At 42.4% G+C, this 16,751-nt stretch overlaps 1 protein-coding gene across 2 annotated transcripts in view; it reads right to left on the reverse strand.

Annotated features, from left to right (window-relative positions):
* Positions 1-16,751, reverse strand: part of LOC133149813 (neuron navigator 1-like) — a 54,484-nt gene that overhangs the window by 24,632 nt on the left and 13,101 nt on the right. For both annotated transcript variants that reach the window (XM_061271967.1, XM_061271966.1), the window contains exons 6-7: positions 10,734-10,836; positions 9,683-10,012 (exon numbers count right to left, since the gene is read on the reverse strand). In XM_061271967.1, coding sequence (XP_061127951.1) covers positions 9,683-10,012; positions 10,734-10,836 — 433 coding nt within the window. The remainder of the gene's footprint in view (positions 1-9,682; positions 10,013-10,733; positions 10,837-16,751) is intronic.

The following is a 16,751-nucleotide window of genomic DNA, read 5'->3' on the forward strand; positions in this document are numbered from 1 at the left end:
AGATTACACAAAGGGTTAATGGATGCCGGAGGTCAGTTGGCCAGCCAGACACACAATCAACAATCAGCATCTCGTCGGTGTCAAACGCGAGACACATTTGCAGCCAGCCGCATCATTTTACGTGGCCCGCTAAGGCAGAACTTCCTGATTTATGCCCAATGGAGTTTTCATGTTGGCAGATAATCGAGTCGTTTTATTTTTTTGAACATAAATGGAAGACTACTTAAATATTTGGTTGTCCCCATTTTCCATGATTTCTGACTTGATTTAATTAGTTGATTTCAAACTCGATTTGTGTATCGGCTGGGGATTGGATATTGGCAGATGCATTAAGAAGAAACACAGCGTACTACTGCAGTGATTTGATTTGAATCTCAGGATTATTACAGATTTTTGGTCATTCCAAACTACATTAAAAAAAAAAAAAATCAATACTTTCACCAAATGCTCCATATAACACAAACAGCCCTGATTTTTGATCACATTGAGCATATACAATTAAGGTAGGTTCAATTGTATACAATGATGATCCATTTATACATTCACATCATTTAAGATTCAGTGATGATTGTCACACCAAGGCTAAGATTCAAACATCAAACCTCACAAGTGTTAGGCAGACGTACTAACAAACCATTGCGACACTGCTGGCCACGGTGCTACAAGCGCAACAATAAAAACATTTGGTGCACATCCTCAGTTAGCAAACGCTTCCTTGGCCCGCCCGCCCATCATAGTGCGAACCTGTGCGCAGCGTGGGCACTGGGCACGGAGATGGCGCGGAGGAGGCGGCGGCGGCGGAGGAGGAGGCGGCGGCGGCACAGCTCGCCGTCGCTTCAAAATATAGGTCAGGCGTTGGAGCTGAATGCGATTGGGTTCTGCGGGGGATCGATAGCAACACGCCCACTCACGCCTGCTGCTCAAGTCAAGCGCCCGTCATCGTCGCACTTGGTTAAAACAATGCCGATAAGCAGCGCGCACCATTGCAAAATCAATTGTCAGAATATTGTACACTCATTTGATTTTCTGCAATAGCACGTGTCGACCCTTTTATACCGTGCACGGGATTTCTAATAAGATTTAACATTATTAAGATATCCACATTTGCGGACAATGGAAAGCGCATTTACGCACGAGCGGACAGGTTCATCGACTTGCACTTAGATGATGACAAGATTAAAAATCTGCCTTTCAACACGGTATCAATCGCAAAAAATAAGCCAAAAGAGTCAGTATGAGCGGCGATAAAAGTGCACTCACTACCTTGACAGAAAGTGCATTGTCCTCCCTCGGCGCTGCGGAGCCGGGAGCTGCAGCATTTTGCCGTTCAACACGCGGCCGCTCATTTTACAACAGTCCACCTTTCGAAGCTGCTTTGTTCCTCTCGGGCATGTCCAAAAAAAAAAGTGTCAGATAAGAAGAGAGAAAACCAGCGCGGTCGGTCCCGTCCGCCCGTGGGAGCCGGCAGCGTTAAGTGACTGACCCACACACCCACCCACTCGTCGTCTCGCTCTCTCTCTCTCTCTCTCTCTCTCTCTTTCTCTCTCTCGCGGGAGGGAGATCGAAAAAGGGAGTATGAAGGCAACACCCCGAATTCTTCCGCCTTCTAGTTACTCGCGAGCAGCTGTGCCTGCAGCCAAAACGCGCACCAAGGCTTGGACGCGCGCACTGCTGCCGTGGGAGAAAACCCAAGCAGGTATCACATCCTCCAAAGCGACGTGTCACAACATTTTTACAGGCGCCAGACTGTAATCAATACGCACTCAATTCACAGCAACCACGCGAGACGGGCTAATTGAATAGGGAATTAACATCCGTTTGGAGCAGAGCTATATCCTAAAGTGTTATCGTCACACGCCGCATCAATTTGCCACATCAAGGTTCGATTTTTTTAGTATAAAAGGGATCAAAGTTATTGACAACAACTTTGAAACCACGTCTTATGTCCAACTTGTTTTTGCTTAATGCACCATTACCGTTTTTTCCCATGTATAATGCGCAAAATTTAACTAATTTATTTTCCTAAAATCTGGGGTGCGCATTATACATGGGTACAAAAAAAAGATTATTATTTTTTTTTTTTTTTTAAATCCGGATATCATACGGAGGCCGCCATTACACATGCACTTTCTTCTCTGCTGTTCACTTCAAACACGCTCCCTACGAACACAATGCTCTCGTATCAGACGCTTGCTAGATCACCTGCTCGTTTGCTGTCACAATGTACCCTACACAAATCCGAAACATTTCTTCGCTATTGAGTATGCTAGCGCATGCGCAGTGATACTGACCGGCAGAACATCCGGTTGTTCCCAAAGATGATCTTTTTTCTGAAATAATTTTACGTTGACGGACTTAAGCAGGAGTCAAAATTTGGGTGCGTATTATACATGGGTACAGGCTTTTTTCCAGCTTCAACATGCCATTTTTAGGGTGCGTATTATACATGGGGGCGCATTATACATGGAAAAAAACGGTAGTCTATAAAAGGAACTGATTAGTGTAACACATCGAAGTGTAGTAAAAAACGTCTTTTCCCCATCAGTCAAAAGTTGATGATTACTAAAGGAACCGTCTTTTCAACCTTTTGAAAAGCAAATCCCCTTCTAGCCCCATTGTGCTTCTTTTTATCTCGTTGTTTTAATGGTGTAACTCATTAGTAAGCCCTTGCAATGAACCTTACAGGCTCTGTAAATTCTGGGAACGAGCTGCAGACCTCTTTATGTCCACTCATTAACACACAAACTGCAGACTTGTTGGCTTCTCTAAAATTAGGCAGCGTTAATGGCGTCGTGTATTTTAATTTCAAGCTATAACGCAACCCTGCAAGCTATCCGAAACGGTTCGGCACGACTGTCGAAAAGTGTCCGAGGGAAAGAACAGCCGCAGTGATAAAATAGTAAATGCAAGGTGACGTGAATATTCAGAATATAATGACGCACGTGGGAGTTCATGAGTTTCTATTGTATTAGCGATTGGAGACTTGCGGAGGTATCGTGTATCCAGTCGCCCCCTCCCTGAGACCACATAACCCCCCCCCCCCCCCCCCCCACGACACCCAGTGGCGTTTAAACACTTGAAGCACTGAGTGGACCCCAGTGAATAGCTGTGCCTGTTCAATGGAGGGAGGGAGGGAGGCTGGGGGGAGGTGATGGAGATCACTGACACCAAATGCAATGAGACAAGTGAGAGATTGGAGGAAAGCCAAAGAGGGGATCATTAATAGCCTTTTTAAATACGGAATCAACAAAGAGTTGTTTAGGCTACAGCCCACCCGTGCCATGCACCACCCGCTGGGTAGAGGTGATTTCAAGATTCAAGAATTTTTATTCTTATTATTTTTATTTCCTCTACGTTGGCTTGAGTAACTTTTTGGGAAAAATTCTACTTGTCAGAGTAGTTTGGCACGCTAGATGATGTCATCCAAAAGCTATGTATGAAATTATGAATATAAAGTGGTTGAATATTGTTGCATACATATAGAGTGATCCGTCGCTACTTCGCGTTTCGTTTATCGCGGATTTCTTTTCCAAATTAAAAACATTTAAAAGTCTAAATTAAAGTTTTAAATTGAGGAAACGTGTCTAACCTTTAGGACAATATAGTATTGCTCCAAATGTTCGTTTACTTTCCTTTAGAAGTCTGTTTTCGCGTGTTAGCACGATCGCGAATAAGCATCTTTCCGCTAACCCGTTAGCCTGCCCAGTACTTCTTGTTGGTAACCGTACTTCGCGGTGGTTTTTGGAACCAATTATCCGCGATAAACGAGGGATTACTGTAATATAATAATATAATCCGTATTGACATGGTAGCGGTGATATGGCGGCTAGGTGGGGTGTAGCTAGCGCGCAACCAGGAAATGAATTTTGCATGCGTGTGCGCGCAAAAGACCATGCGCATCTGGCGATTCAAATTTCCAATCATCAAAATTACAGGATAAGGATCACCAACACTTGGATGAGGGGAACATCAAAAACCTTCAGGATAGCGGAAGTTTGACATCTGTGTTTTAAAGTAACAGTCAAATTTGTGGCTATTGTGTGACCGACCGACCGACTTTCTGGCACTCTGACTCGCCCGTGTTGTCCACGACTGTTGCTTGGTGTTCCGAATCAAAAGAAGCGCTCCTGTGGCCAACAACTCATTCAAATTCCCAATCTCATTGGGAAAGGGGCTTTATTTATGTCAAGCCTCATCCGAGTTTCTGGAAGAGTCGGCGAGCGGCTCTGTCTGGCCAACTTTTACTGCTGACTCACGTCCAGACATGTCTGCCTCCTTGTTTGTTGGCCTCCCTCCGTCCCTCTTTCACCCCCTGACCACCTTTTCGAATCGGTGAGAGCACAGCGGCCGGCCGGGGGTGGATGTGTGTTGTATAATTAGGTGGTGATGCGACTTTGTAATGATAGTGCACACGCAGGGTCATTTGACTGCCTCTGGGAACCTGTCAGTCCTCCACTGATGAAAGCGAGAAGAGACCTGGGAAAACTCTTCTCCCTCTTATCAGACCAGGAACACACACAGTCCACATGTAAACAAGTGTTGCTATGGTAACAGCACTCATTGTGTTAGCTCAAACTGCGATGGGACTCGAGCGAAACGGTGAAATGGTTTCAGCTTCCTCAAATTGGAGAGGGAGGGGCGCATCACGGGATACGTCTGGCGGGGACCGGATAAACAAATGAGCTCAAAAATATAAATACAGCTGGAGGACAACAGCGTCGTGTCAGCGACAGAGGTTTTACGCCTTATGTTTGAAAAAAGATATCGGTAAAATATAAAAGAAAACAGGACAATAACAAAGTCGTGAATAACTTAAACAACAGCAAGTAAGTCTGGAGTGATTGATTGACTGATTAAAATCTTAGGAACATGCAGCGACATGGAGAAACAGAACCAAGAGAGCATTAGATGCAACCGAGACAAGAAATTCCTCATCCATGGCCATGTTGAAGAAATACTTTTACTTTTTAGTCAAATTTTGGTTTGATGTGAGTAAGGCAGATTTTTTTTCAATTACTCTCGTTAGCTAATTCAGCATTTCGTTGTTATTCAGTGTTGGTAAAGTGAATGGAACAAGGCAATAGTAACTAGCCGTTACTAAAAAAAAAAAGTTTTTTTTTTTATTCTGGGCATTATATAAATTGATTTAAAAAAAAAAAAAAAAAAAGGATGCATGCAGAGGACTTTTTTTTTTTTTTTTAAAGAAAATAAAAACTTTACTGCCTACTTTTGTACGTAGTGCTTTTCTATCTTTAAGGACACGGTTGAGCAATTTACCCGCAAGTTGTGACCTTAATCAGGATATAGAAAATGGAAATCTGAATGAAAGGATTAAATCATTCAACTCTACTTTGCCTCTAAAAAGAAATGAATCCCTTTTTAAGGCAGCACTTGATCAAACTGAATCACAGCCAGACATTTAGGCTTGATTGCAAAGTTAATTGAGGTTAAGTGGAAGGAACATCCTTCATGACACGACCACCTAAGGTTTTTTTTAACACCAACGCCTGCTAATAATAAATGCAAGGACTTGAATCAAGTCTGAGAAGGAATGCGACTCAACAGGTTAGTCTTTTTGGAAACCAAATGAAGAAGCACAAGAGTGGGATTAAGATGAAGTGATGGCGTTAAGAGGGGGACGGACAGGAAGGGAGAATGGCAGGAGGCCAATGTGCGTGGATGATGTCGAAACAACTCCAGAGAATAACACAGTGTGTGGAGTGGCGGGGGGGCACCGTGGATTGTTATGCGCGTTACAAGCCCCCGTCACACTCTTTTGTTCAAAGTTGCCAGTCTCAATGAGGTGTGTGTGCGTGCGTGCGTGGGGATTTGAGGAGTTTTACATCCAAAGCGCATAAGCTCATCTTCATGCGTGCAGTTTCATTTACCCCCTATGGAGAAGATAAGCATGTACTTATGGAGTGGGGAAGTCCAAGCAGGGCATAAATAACTGTGTGTGAAGGGGGGGGGTCGAGTGGGGGGGCGGGTTTTTTTTTTTACTGCGAGAACCAATCTTCTGAGGAATGAGCCGAAAAAAAATCATCGTGTCTGTTCAGAGATTTTTATTTTATTTTATTTTATTTTATTTTATTTTATTTTATTTTATTTTATTTTATTTTATTTTATTTTATTTTATTTTATTTTATTTTATTTTATTTTATTTTATTTTATTTTATTTTATTTTATTTTATATATTTCACTCTTGCTTATCCGAGAGATTTTCTTTAATTTTATTTGATATATTTGGCTGTTGCTTACCCGAGAGAAGAAAGTGAACAGATTTCCAATAAACCATGAAAGAACAAGATGAAAATGGCTTCATAACGAAACACAAATATATTTCTCATCTGAATATTTGTTTATTGGATTATCAGTTGGAAACTTGAATACAACGACTAATTCCAATGAAGCCATTGATTAGCAAGATTGCTTCTGAAAGAAAAGCCATAATCTTCCACTAACGGATCCAGTTGTCAACTCGGCGAATTTCTTTTCATGTTTTCGAAGGGTGTTGCGATAGCATCAAGTTTCTCATTGGTTGTTGCTCTCCGGCTCTCCCCCCCCCCCCCCCCCCCCCCCCAGCAACTTTCATCTTCACCCTTACTTAATACTATCATAATAACGCCTACCGGAAAAGTTAGATTCACTTCTTTCCTGCAAGGAAATGTGAGGAAATTGGTCATGGGGGACAAAAGTCGTGACCTTTGAACCGCTGAGTCGCCTCTATTTGTTTCCACTGCTCATTCATATTGTTGACATGGTAACGCATCCCTCTGAACTATGTGGGCGTCCTTCACACACACACACACACACACACACACACACACACACACACACACACACACACACACAAAGTGCCTCGTTTCTCTTATTCTGTTTTAAGCATTGCCATAGAAAACCTGGGAGTGTCAGCCATTTTGGATTTGACCCATTTGATTCATATTCCACAACAGTTTCGATGAGTTGAAAACTTTTGGGGTGATTTCTAGGGATGGGAAAATGAAGCTTCATGAACCAGTTGTTGTATTCTTTGGCTCCTCTAGATGGCAGTGAGGGTTTGAAGAAATGGCAAGTCGGTGGGCTTTCAGAGAATGCCAGCTAGAGGTCGAAGTAAACACAACAACGGGTTCATGAATCATCTTGAACCTTCATTTGCCCATCTTTTGTGATTTCCTCTTTAAGTTGTACCATGTTGTTATCACCCAGTGATGATGCTCATAGAGCAACTGAAAAAAATACACACAATTGTGATTAAATTGGAATATGCCACTTGGACCTGCAATGTAAAAAAATGAAGCGCAGTCACATCCTGCATAATGCAACATGTGCTTTTTGTTCTCCAGCACAGCATTTCCCAAAATCAAAACAAGCAGCTTTCCAAACTAAACAAATCCGAGGAGAGACCAGACAGGAGTGTTATCCAAGCATTCCTGAAACAACTGACTGCAGACAACTTGACCGCCGATGTCAAGCGTGCGTATGTGGATTCATGCGTGCGTGCGTGTCGACACGGACGAAACGAGATAACGCAAACATCATCGTGAAGGAAACGGGCAAAGCTGCTCAAATGTTTTGAGAAGTTGCCACAGGTGCTGTGTGCTATGACCAGAAAAAAAAAGAAAAACACGCAAAGGTGCTGCGTTGTTTCTTGACAGTGCAAGTCATTGATGACACGCCACGTTGAGCAGAAGGACATCAAGAAGAACTGCATGAAGTCATCAAGGCCGGCCGGCCGGCACGTCGGCCACTGACAAGCGCGACACGCGTGCTGTCAACATTCCCCAACGCCAAAAACCACAAACTGTTTCCTGAGAACTTTTGGGTTTCTCCCTTTCACTCACAGCATTTTATGGATATATGATCATCACTCATAGTGTGTGTGTGTGTGTGTGTAGGGTGGGGCAGAGTGCTGAGTTGGGGAAGGGGAGGGGAGGGGGGGCGAAGGGGCCAGGAGTGTGACTCATAGCACATGGATCTTGTTCACAACAGGAGGGAATCCCTGTGTGTGTGTGTGTGTGTGCATGTGTGTGTGTGTGTGTGTGTGCATGTGTGTGTGTGTGTGTGTGTGTGCATGTGTGTGTGTGTGTGTGCGTGCATAAGAGAGGGATAAGCTCTAAATTCTCCAGCAGATGGTGATACAGTATCGATTTTTTAAACAGGTAAATAAGAAAATCTACTGAGTTCCAACCAATTACAGGTAATTAACTGCCATCATTGTCAGAAAAGCCAAGGCAAGAAATGAGGCTAAAAAAAAAAAATGGAAGACTTGAAAGTAAGGTTGCTTTCTTTCCAAAACTGCACAACCGCACTACAAAACTTCCCTGCATTGTTAAAAAATAAAAGCAGAAAGAGTCCACTTCTACTTTTACACAAAGACAACACACCCAAAACAATCCAGGGAGGAAGCTTGAGTGACATTTACGCACATACACGTCGTGCGCCGCGTTCATAATTCACGAGGATGATGGAGGGAGGGAGGGCTTGTTTCGCAGGGTAACCATGGAAACCCCGAGTTCACTCATGGGAGATGATGGCTGAGGGTGAAAACCCAACCGAGCCGAAACTAAATCGTCTGCGTCCGGCGGGGCGGAAAACAAGCGGCACGCACACACGCTCGCGCCTTGTGTGCGTGTTTGCGCATTTCGCTCAACTTTGTCCAAGAGTTGCTCCTCTACTGCAAACTGGTTTTAATCTAGAAAAGAATCCACGTCGAGCACCGCATCCGCTCCAGACGTGACGAGGCCCGCTTTCGCAATCCGTGATTTACGGCGCATTATACACACGTCAGAGTTCCTCGCGTGTCAACAAATTTCCAGGCCGACTTGACGATAGACCACGCCTCCTTCGCGTTGCATATTAACTTGACGCAAACACGCATGACCTCCCTGTATCTGTCAGAAATGATGTGTGTCGGACCGGGCGGGGAGATAAGGGAAGGTTCTAGTTCCAGATGTGTGGAACTCAGCAGCAGACAGGCAGGCAGAGGCCCCCGCACAGGAAACGGAGAAGCGACTTGAGGGCTCCCTGACTAAGAGAGTGCAGACGGGTCATGGTACAGTCACCCTAAACAAACCAAGAGTTCAGCGTGTCAGATGAGTCACTCGGAGACATCCTGACTCAAATTTCAATTTACCTTTGAGGAGATCATTCATAACTCAATTCATAACAAAGGACGACACAAAGAACGTCTGGAAAGGAATATTCATTGGTTGTGTGTGACCTCTGTATAACCACTTTATGTATTATGGATGAGTGTGTGTGTAATAAAACATGAGATGAAGCAGAATAATCCAGGATGAAGCTACTTTCAATTGACAGCATGGCCAAGGAGAGTGGAACAAGAAAAAGGGTAACACTGCCCCCCAGCGGCCAAAACTGACAGTGATGAATTTAGCTTTCAGCTTTTTGGGCCTTTTAGAGTGTTTTTTTACAATTTTAGTGATGAAGTTACAACTATGGCGTCAGGGCTGATGTCTGCTTAAGCTGGGACATGGATTGTGTCGCAACTCAATGACTCAGGGATGCGTTTTTGTGGTTACCGTGGAAACGTCGGTATGCTGTGGGATTGAAGTTGCACGATCTCACAAAGGCTTCACACTTGGGTGAAGATGTTTACGCATTTAAAAGCTCACAGGAAAAAAAAAGCCAATCCAGACTTTGTCAATAATATAATGCAACTTACCCATTGCCCAGATCATCAATATCCACGTCGTCGTCGTCCTCCTCCTCATTGGGGCTTTTCCCCCCGAGGTCACTGTCGCTCAGGTAATCTCCTTTCAGCAGGGACGGATCGGTGTCGTCCATATCTTCGATGAGGTGAATGCGGGAGGCGTGGTTGATCCGGAGGGCAAGGTCCGATTGGTTGTTGACCGTAGATGGGGCGTCGCCAGCCTGCAGGCGTGGACTTGCTTGACCGTGGCGCCATGACAGTGGCGAGGAGCGATTGGAGAGACTGGAAATGGAAAACGCAGCAGCGTCATCACTGTCGTAGCACACGCTCCCCGCCAAACAGCTATAGAATGAGAAAGATCGTGTTTGAACGAGCATATTGATGATAAAAAAAAAATTAAAAAGTCATTCTTACAGTGGGAGTTATTCTTGAGCCAATCAGAGTTAAGATTTGATTTACAGGGCAAAAACACATTTTTTTTTTTTTTTTTTTTTTTGTCAATTAAGGACCAATTTTAAAAAACAACTGCACATTTTTTATTTATTTTTTTCAAAGTCAAAATCAAAGTCAGCTTTATTGTCAATCCCTTCATATGTCAAGACACAAAGAAACCGAAATTCCGTTTCCTCCATCCCACGGTGACGAGACACAGTATACGATAAACATACAATTAGACGACACAAAATAAAAACAAGAAGGCACAAACAATAAATAATAAATAATAAATAAATAAAATGAGTGATGGATAAATAATAAACAAATAACCCAATAAATAAGAGGCAACAATGTGAGTTAATAGCCCAACTAAAAAATCAACTGGTTTTTGGAAACCAGTTGAGAGAAGCGACGCAAGGCACTGCCCGGTACGAAAAGTGAATCAAATGTATTCCAGCACGGAAGCGTCAGCCCATTTTCTCTTCTTCGTGTCTACGTGTAGGGACATTGAAGGGCACACAGCGGGACGGAAGTGAGGCATGCACTCAAGGATGAAAGACAGACACGCACTAGGCTCAGTTTTTGTTCTCTTCTTTTCCGTGTGTGTGTGCGTTTGCGTGAGTCTGACCTGTGGCTCAGCGGCACCCCTCTCAAGCTCGTCATGGTTTCCTCTAGGTTCTGTCGCAGGTCCAAAACATTTTGCACCGTCTTCTTCCTCTGGGATTCCGGGTCTGCAGCCGTGCACGCAAACAAACATAACACAAAAGGATATTTTTAGACAGGAAAGGCTTTTTTTTTAACATACTGGGTAACATCCGATCTTTTTTTTTTTATACTGCTCATTTTGAACAAAAGACATCTCACTCCGAAAGCAGATGTGTCCTTTCATTTACCTCTGACACTTTGCCCATTGAGAAATAAACCCAAAGCCTCTCACTGGGGTTCGTGATGACATTTTATTCCATAATCTGCTTGGGCTGCAAAGATTCATGATGAGCAGCTGTTTATTGTGTGTGTGTGTGTGTGTGTGTTTGCCTCTTGAGACCCTCCCCAGGCGCTTTCCAGCATTGAGGGACAATTAAATATCAAATCAATTCAAATATGCAATTTCAGCAATTTTCAAACCAATGAAATCATGGACGGACATTATTGGATTCAAAGAGAACATCAATATAAAGCGCACACTAGAGAACTAAAATGAAAAATAATTTCACATACCGTAATTTTCGGACTATAAATCGCACCAGAGTATAAATTGCACCAGCCATAAAATGCCCAAAAAAGTGAAAAAAAATAAATATATATATGTATATAAGTCGCTGCCGAGTATAAATCGCCCCCCCCCACCCAAACTATGGGAAAAAAAACGCGACTTATAGTCCGAAAATTACGGGAATCAGTTTTTTTTGTTTGTTTTATTTTTAGACTTTCCGAGTTATGATGTAATCGAGTTGATTTTTGCAAAGACGTGCAAGGAGTTTCCCCATTGAGGGAATAATAAAGGATTATCTTATTTTATCTTAAAACCAAGAATATCTGTCAAGTCAGACACATAGTAGGCTAATCAAGCCTTTCTAGTGTGTATTCAAGTGTGTGACAGATGATGGTAGTAAAATTGACGTGATGGTAAAATAGTGAACAGTCCGTTCAGCCCACTTAAACAAATCAGCTGACCTGACACAAAAGGACGAGTCAAACTAGAAGCAACGGGAACACAGAAAAAGAGTATTTACATAAGAGACATTCCCACGTGTTTTACTACAAAATGAGAAATATTTCTAAAGTCTCGGACTCCCCAGATGGCGAGCGAGGTGATGAAGGGAGGGGGGGGGGGGTAGGGTCAAGCTGCAGCTGCAGACAGAACACGGCAAACATGCACGTGTGGCGTGAGGACTCACACGCACAGGAACACTTGGCTCACAACACTCCAGGTCAAGGATTGATTCCCCCAAAGGAACAGTGGCCACAGACAATTGAGCAGGCAGACCCCCCGCCCCCCCTCATCAGGATGGACAGCTCATTGAGGAAATGATGTGCTTCAACCATGGGCCTCTCACTCCATGCTCACAGAGAACACGCCTAAATAACTTACAAACTAATAAATAACAGATCAATCCAAAATTAAAATAAATAATAAAAATAGTCATAAGTAGAAAAGAATATATATAAAAAAAGAAAAATAATAGTCATAGTAAATAGTCATAATAAAAACAACAACAAGACTTAACTGTTATGGGGGGGAAAAGAAGTCTCACAAGTGCCCCCCAAAAACACAAAAAAACTCAAACCACAAAACTTTTGAGAAATAGTTTTTGGGGATCTATACAGCACCTCACATTGAATCATCACAAAAAAAGGGCTTTCCAGAACACATAAAAACAATGCGATATAAAAATACTTTAGGAATTTAACAAGCTACGTTGAGTACATTGGAAAAGATCTACCTTTCGTGGATTATTTCATTTTGCGCAAATTGAACAAAGAACCCCCCCCCCAACACACACAGATGTAAGCATTAATTGGACACTTTTAATGAGCCTAAACAGGGGCTTTGTTTAACACTGCCATCAAATGGATTGGATACGCTCATGCTGACTGCACGTTTGTAAAATGCTTCCTGGCCAGCATCTGCTCCGGCCCAGCTGGGGCATTTCGAATGCGCTTCTGCGGGGGGTGAGGTTGGATTACAAATGCAAATATCCTTGTCAGAGCCCGGCCCGGCTGCTCCCCAGGGGTGCGCATGAATCACACTCATCTTGTTTTAAGCGCTTGTATCTGTGTTGGCCAAAAAAAAAAAAAAAAAACCCATTGGCCTCATAATAGAATCATCGTTAATCTCAACATGTTAAATAATGACATTGTTGCGAGAGAGTTCTGATTTTGGTCGACGTTCATAATGGAAATGCAAAGACAGAGAAGTATCTTTAAAAGTAGATGGCATGGCTAAGAAAGTGCTGTGTACTTGTTTTGCTCCCCTGGGTCACTTGTCTCTTTCTGTCCATTAGTCAGATAGAACCTCCCCAAAGGTGCCCTAATGGTTCTGGCCTTGCGGAAGTTTTAGTGCAGTCGTGCTTGCATTCTTTCCTGAACTCTGTTGAGTCACTCACCAGTGAGCGCACCTGTTTTGCTCCAACGTGAATGGAGATTTGAGGACTAGGGCTTTCTCTTTCTCTTCTCGTCCTTTGTCTTCCTCGTCTGGTTCATATGTTATTGTCACCAGACTCTCCTCAGGCTACGCAGCCATGATAAATGATAGATTGCCGTGATTGAGTTTGAAAGTAACGTGCATGAATCAAACAAACACAAATGTGTGAATATTCTTCCCTGTAAATATCATTGATGTTATGATTTGAATTTGGATTGAATTGAGCGTTACAGATGAGATGAGTTGAATTTGTTCAGCGAGGAGTTCAACTTCAAATGATCTTTTCCCATTGAAATGACTGGAAATGCTATTAATCCGTTCCATCTTTCCTCAAAAAATGTTCTAGTGTAGTTTAATGACGAAATATAACTCCGTATAATATTGTACTTAATAAAAATGATGAATGAATAAATAAATAAAAATGAAAAAATAAAAATAATAAAAAAATTAAAAATAAATAATTAAATATTTAATTAATTAAATAAATAAATAAATAAATAAATAAATAAATAAATAAATAAATAAATAAATAAATAAATAAACGTTCTTTCACCTTGCACGACTCCTCCTTCTACCGCCCCCAGGTGGCTAGGGTGCCGGACCTCTTTTGTATCTTTGTTTTCTGTTTAACTTGAATTGTTGATCTTGCATAACATGACTGCTCCTTCACTCTTCCCCTTTTAAATTCCCTGTCTTCATCATCCTCATCATGATCCCACACTTCTGACATCACAATGCTCAAAACAGGAAGGATGACAACATGTCACCCGCCCGCCATTCCTGCGCACAAACTGTGGACAAACACGCACAACACGCACAACACGCAAACATAAATAGGCACACACAAGGCTTCACTGTTCAACCAGGATGCAGACACAAATCCAAACATGTGATGAGGGCACAATAGCGCCTTTTTGTACACAACGTGAAGAGTCAGCCACCTCCCCGTGACAAAACCATTGCAACTTGAACACACGTAGGAAAATGTGATGGGGAAAATTCCGCTGATTACGTAATATTAGATGAGGAGAAAGAAAAAAAGTTATGTTTGATTCTACCATGAAGTTATATTGGCCTCCAAAAAACGTGTACGCCATTGATATTTCACATCATAACAATGCAGACTGTACTTTTATCCCAAAGAGCTTCTAAGCAACCTTTGGCATGAACTCACAGCGCCAAATGAAAAGCTTGATGAGATAAGACCTTCATTCATCCTACTTGCCCAGACCTGGCACTGAATGTTGGACCAAATGCAAACGGAGGCATGTCAATAAATGCAAGCTGCCCTCGGTCCTATATCTGCTTAGAAATCAGTCGTACTCGGGGCAGAAATGTGAATTCATCCAGTAGATTTGTTGAGGAGCATTCAGTAGTATTTAACTTTAAGACTGATACTGTTTAAAAGTGAATAAATCGAATAATATGAGACAATTTTCTTTTGTCTTAAGTATTTTTTAAAAAAAAATAATGCTCAGCATTTTATGAAGCAATTATTTTTGTTTATTTTGTATTACTGAGTGATTTAACCAACAGTCAAGCAATATCACAAGAAGAAACGATGGTCATCGTTTTCCAAAGTAAGAGCAGATGTTTGCAAATATCTGATTTGGATTTAAACACAAAAGATAGATCCGTCAGAGCCTGAAATCAGAACAATCTTCAATTAAAAGATGGCTCCAAACGATTGAGTGTTAAAATACAAGTCAATTCATTTGATAATAGACTTGTTGATTAATCGATTAATTTTCACGAACCACTAGATGAATCACATTCAGGCAAAACTAAAAGAAACGTACCAGTGGTGGCGGCCTGCCACTCTCGACTACAATGAGCGCATTTATCATATCATATTTGGCATATGTGTGGTACAATATGCTCACCAAGCATCCCATCCCAACGAACGCTTTCATCTGAGAGCTATCATAAAGCAAATACACAAATAGAACAAAACGAGAAGAGCAATATCACAAGGTGGCCTACATAACAGTCTTTCACACAATTCCCATCATACACATTCATAGCAGCGGACTGCCCAGGAACAAAACGTACAAAAATACATACCGTTTTTTCCATGTATAATGCGCCCCCATGTATAATACGCACCCTAAAAATGGCATGTTGATGCTGGAAAAAAGCCATGTATAATACGCACCCAAATTTTGACTCCTACTTAAGTCCGTGAACGTAAAATGATTTCAGAAAAAAGATCATCTTTGGGAACAACCGGATGTTATTCTGCCGGTCAGTATCACTGCGCATGCGCTAGCATACTCAATAGCGAAGAAATGTTTCGGATTTGTGTAGGGTACATTGTGACAGCAAACGAGCAGGTGATCCAGCAAGCGTCTGATACCAGAGCATTGTGTTCGAAGTGAACAGCAGAGAAGAAAGCGCATCTGTAATGGCGGCCTCCGTATCATATCCGGATTTAAAAAAAATAATAATAATAATAATTTTTTTGTACCCATGTATAATGCGCACCCCAGATTTTAGGAGAATAAATTAGTTAAATTTTGCGCATTATACATGGAAAAAAACGGTAAGAGGGACTTGTTATGATATCGAACTTTAGCGGTGCCCGACTAATTTCCCTACCATCTACCCATCTCCATAATGTATATACTGTACGTGTTGTGCAAGAGCTGATGAGACAAAAACAAGAAGTGCTCTAATATAATTTTGGTGGAGGATGGCAGGAAGCAGACATCACTAATGCAATGGCTCCGACGTCCTGAGAGAACCATTGCAAAACACACACAAAGACGCCCACGCGTAAACCACAGGGAGCCATTATTTGCACAATGACACACGCGTGATCGCCATTGTGACGCAATCCAAATATGTGCTCTGCCGTCCGTCCGTCGGTCCGAGTGGCGACATCAACTCTCATCAGAGTTGAGCGAATTTGAAAAGAAGGATGCTTCGCGACGTCGCCGGGATGTTTGTCTTTTCGTTACTGAAGCCTGAAGTGCTGAAAGGGAGTCAAAGAAATGACAAGGCCAAACATTTCTTCTCTCTCTCTCTTTTTTCAAACAGCTCTTCTGAAGCAATCATTGTTCTCCAGACAGGATTGTGAAGAGACAATGGCGGCCGCAAAGGCGCCCGCAATTGTGAATTAACAAGCGCGTTGGGATGCAGGCTGACCTTTAAGGACGTGCGTGTCGTGCCATTGTCTTTTCTGTGGTCAGTCACTATGTTCGCCATGGGCTGAGCCAACATAAAAATGACAATCGTGAAGTTCAATCTCCACGATCTGCTAAGACTTAAAGGCAAATCCAAACAGATGTCGCTACGGTTTTAACTCGTTGGCCTTTTCCAGGATCATAGATCTGTGATTAGTGCAATGGAAGCTGAATCTTTTCATTATCTTGATGCAAAGACTAATCGGAGTGCTTGCTGGATTTGAGATGAGATCCTCTCATGCTGAGACACACACACACCTCATTAAGGGTGCTGGATGGGACCCGAAGGTGTCATTAAAGGAAGACATGTGAGGTT

This window comes from Syngnathus typhle, linkage group LG2 (genome assembly GCF_033458585.1).
Source record: "Syngnathus typhle isolate RoL2023-S1 ecotype Sweden linkage group LG2, RoL_Styp_1.0, whole genome shotgun sequence".
NCBI classification, from domain to species: Eukaryota; Metazoa; Chordata; class Actinopteri; order Syngnathiformes; family Syngnathidae; genus Syngnathus; species Syngnathus typhle.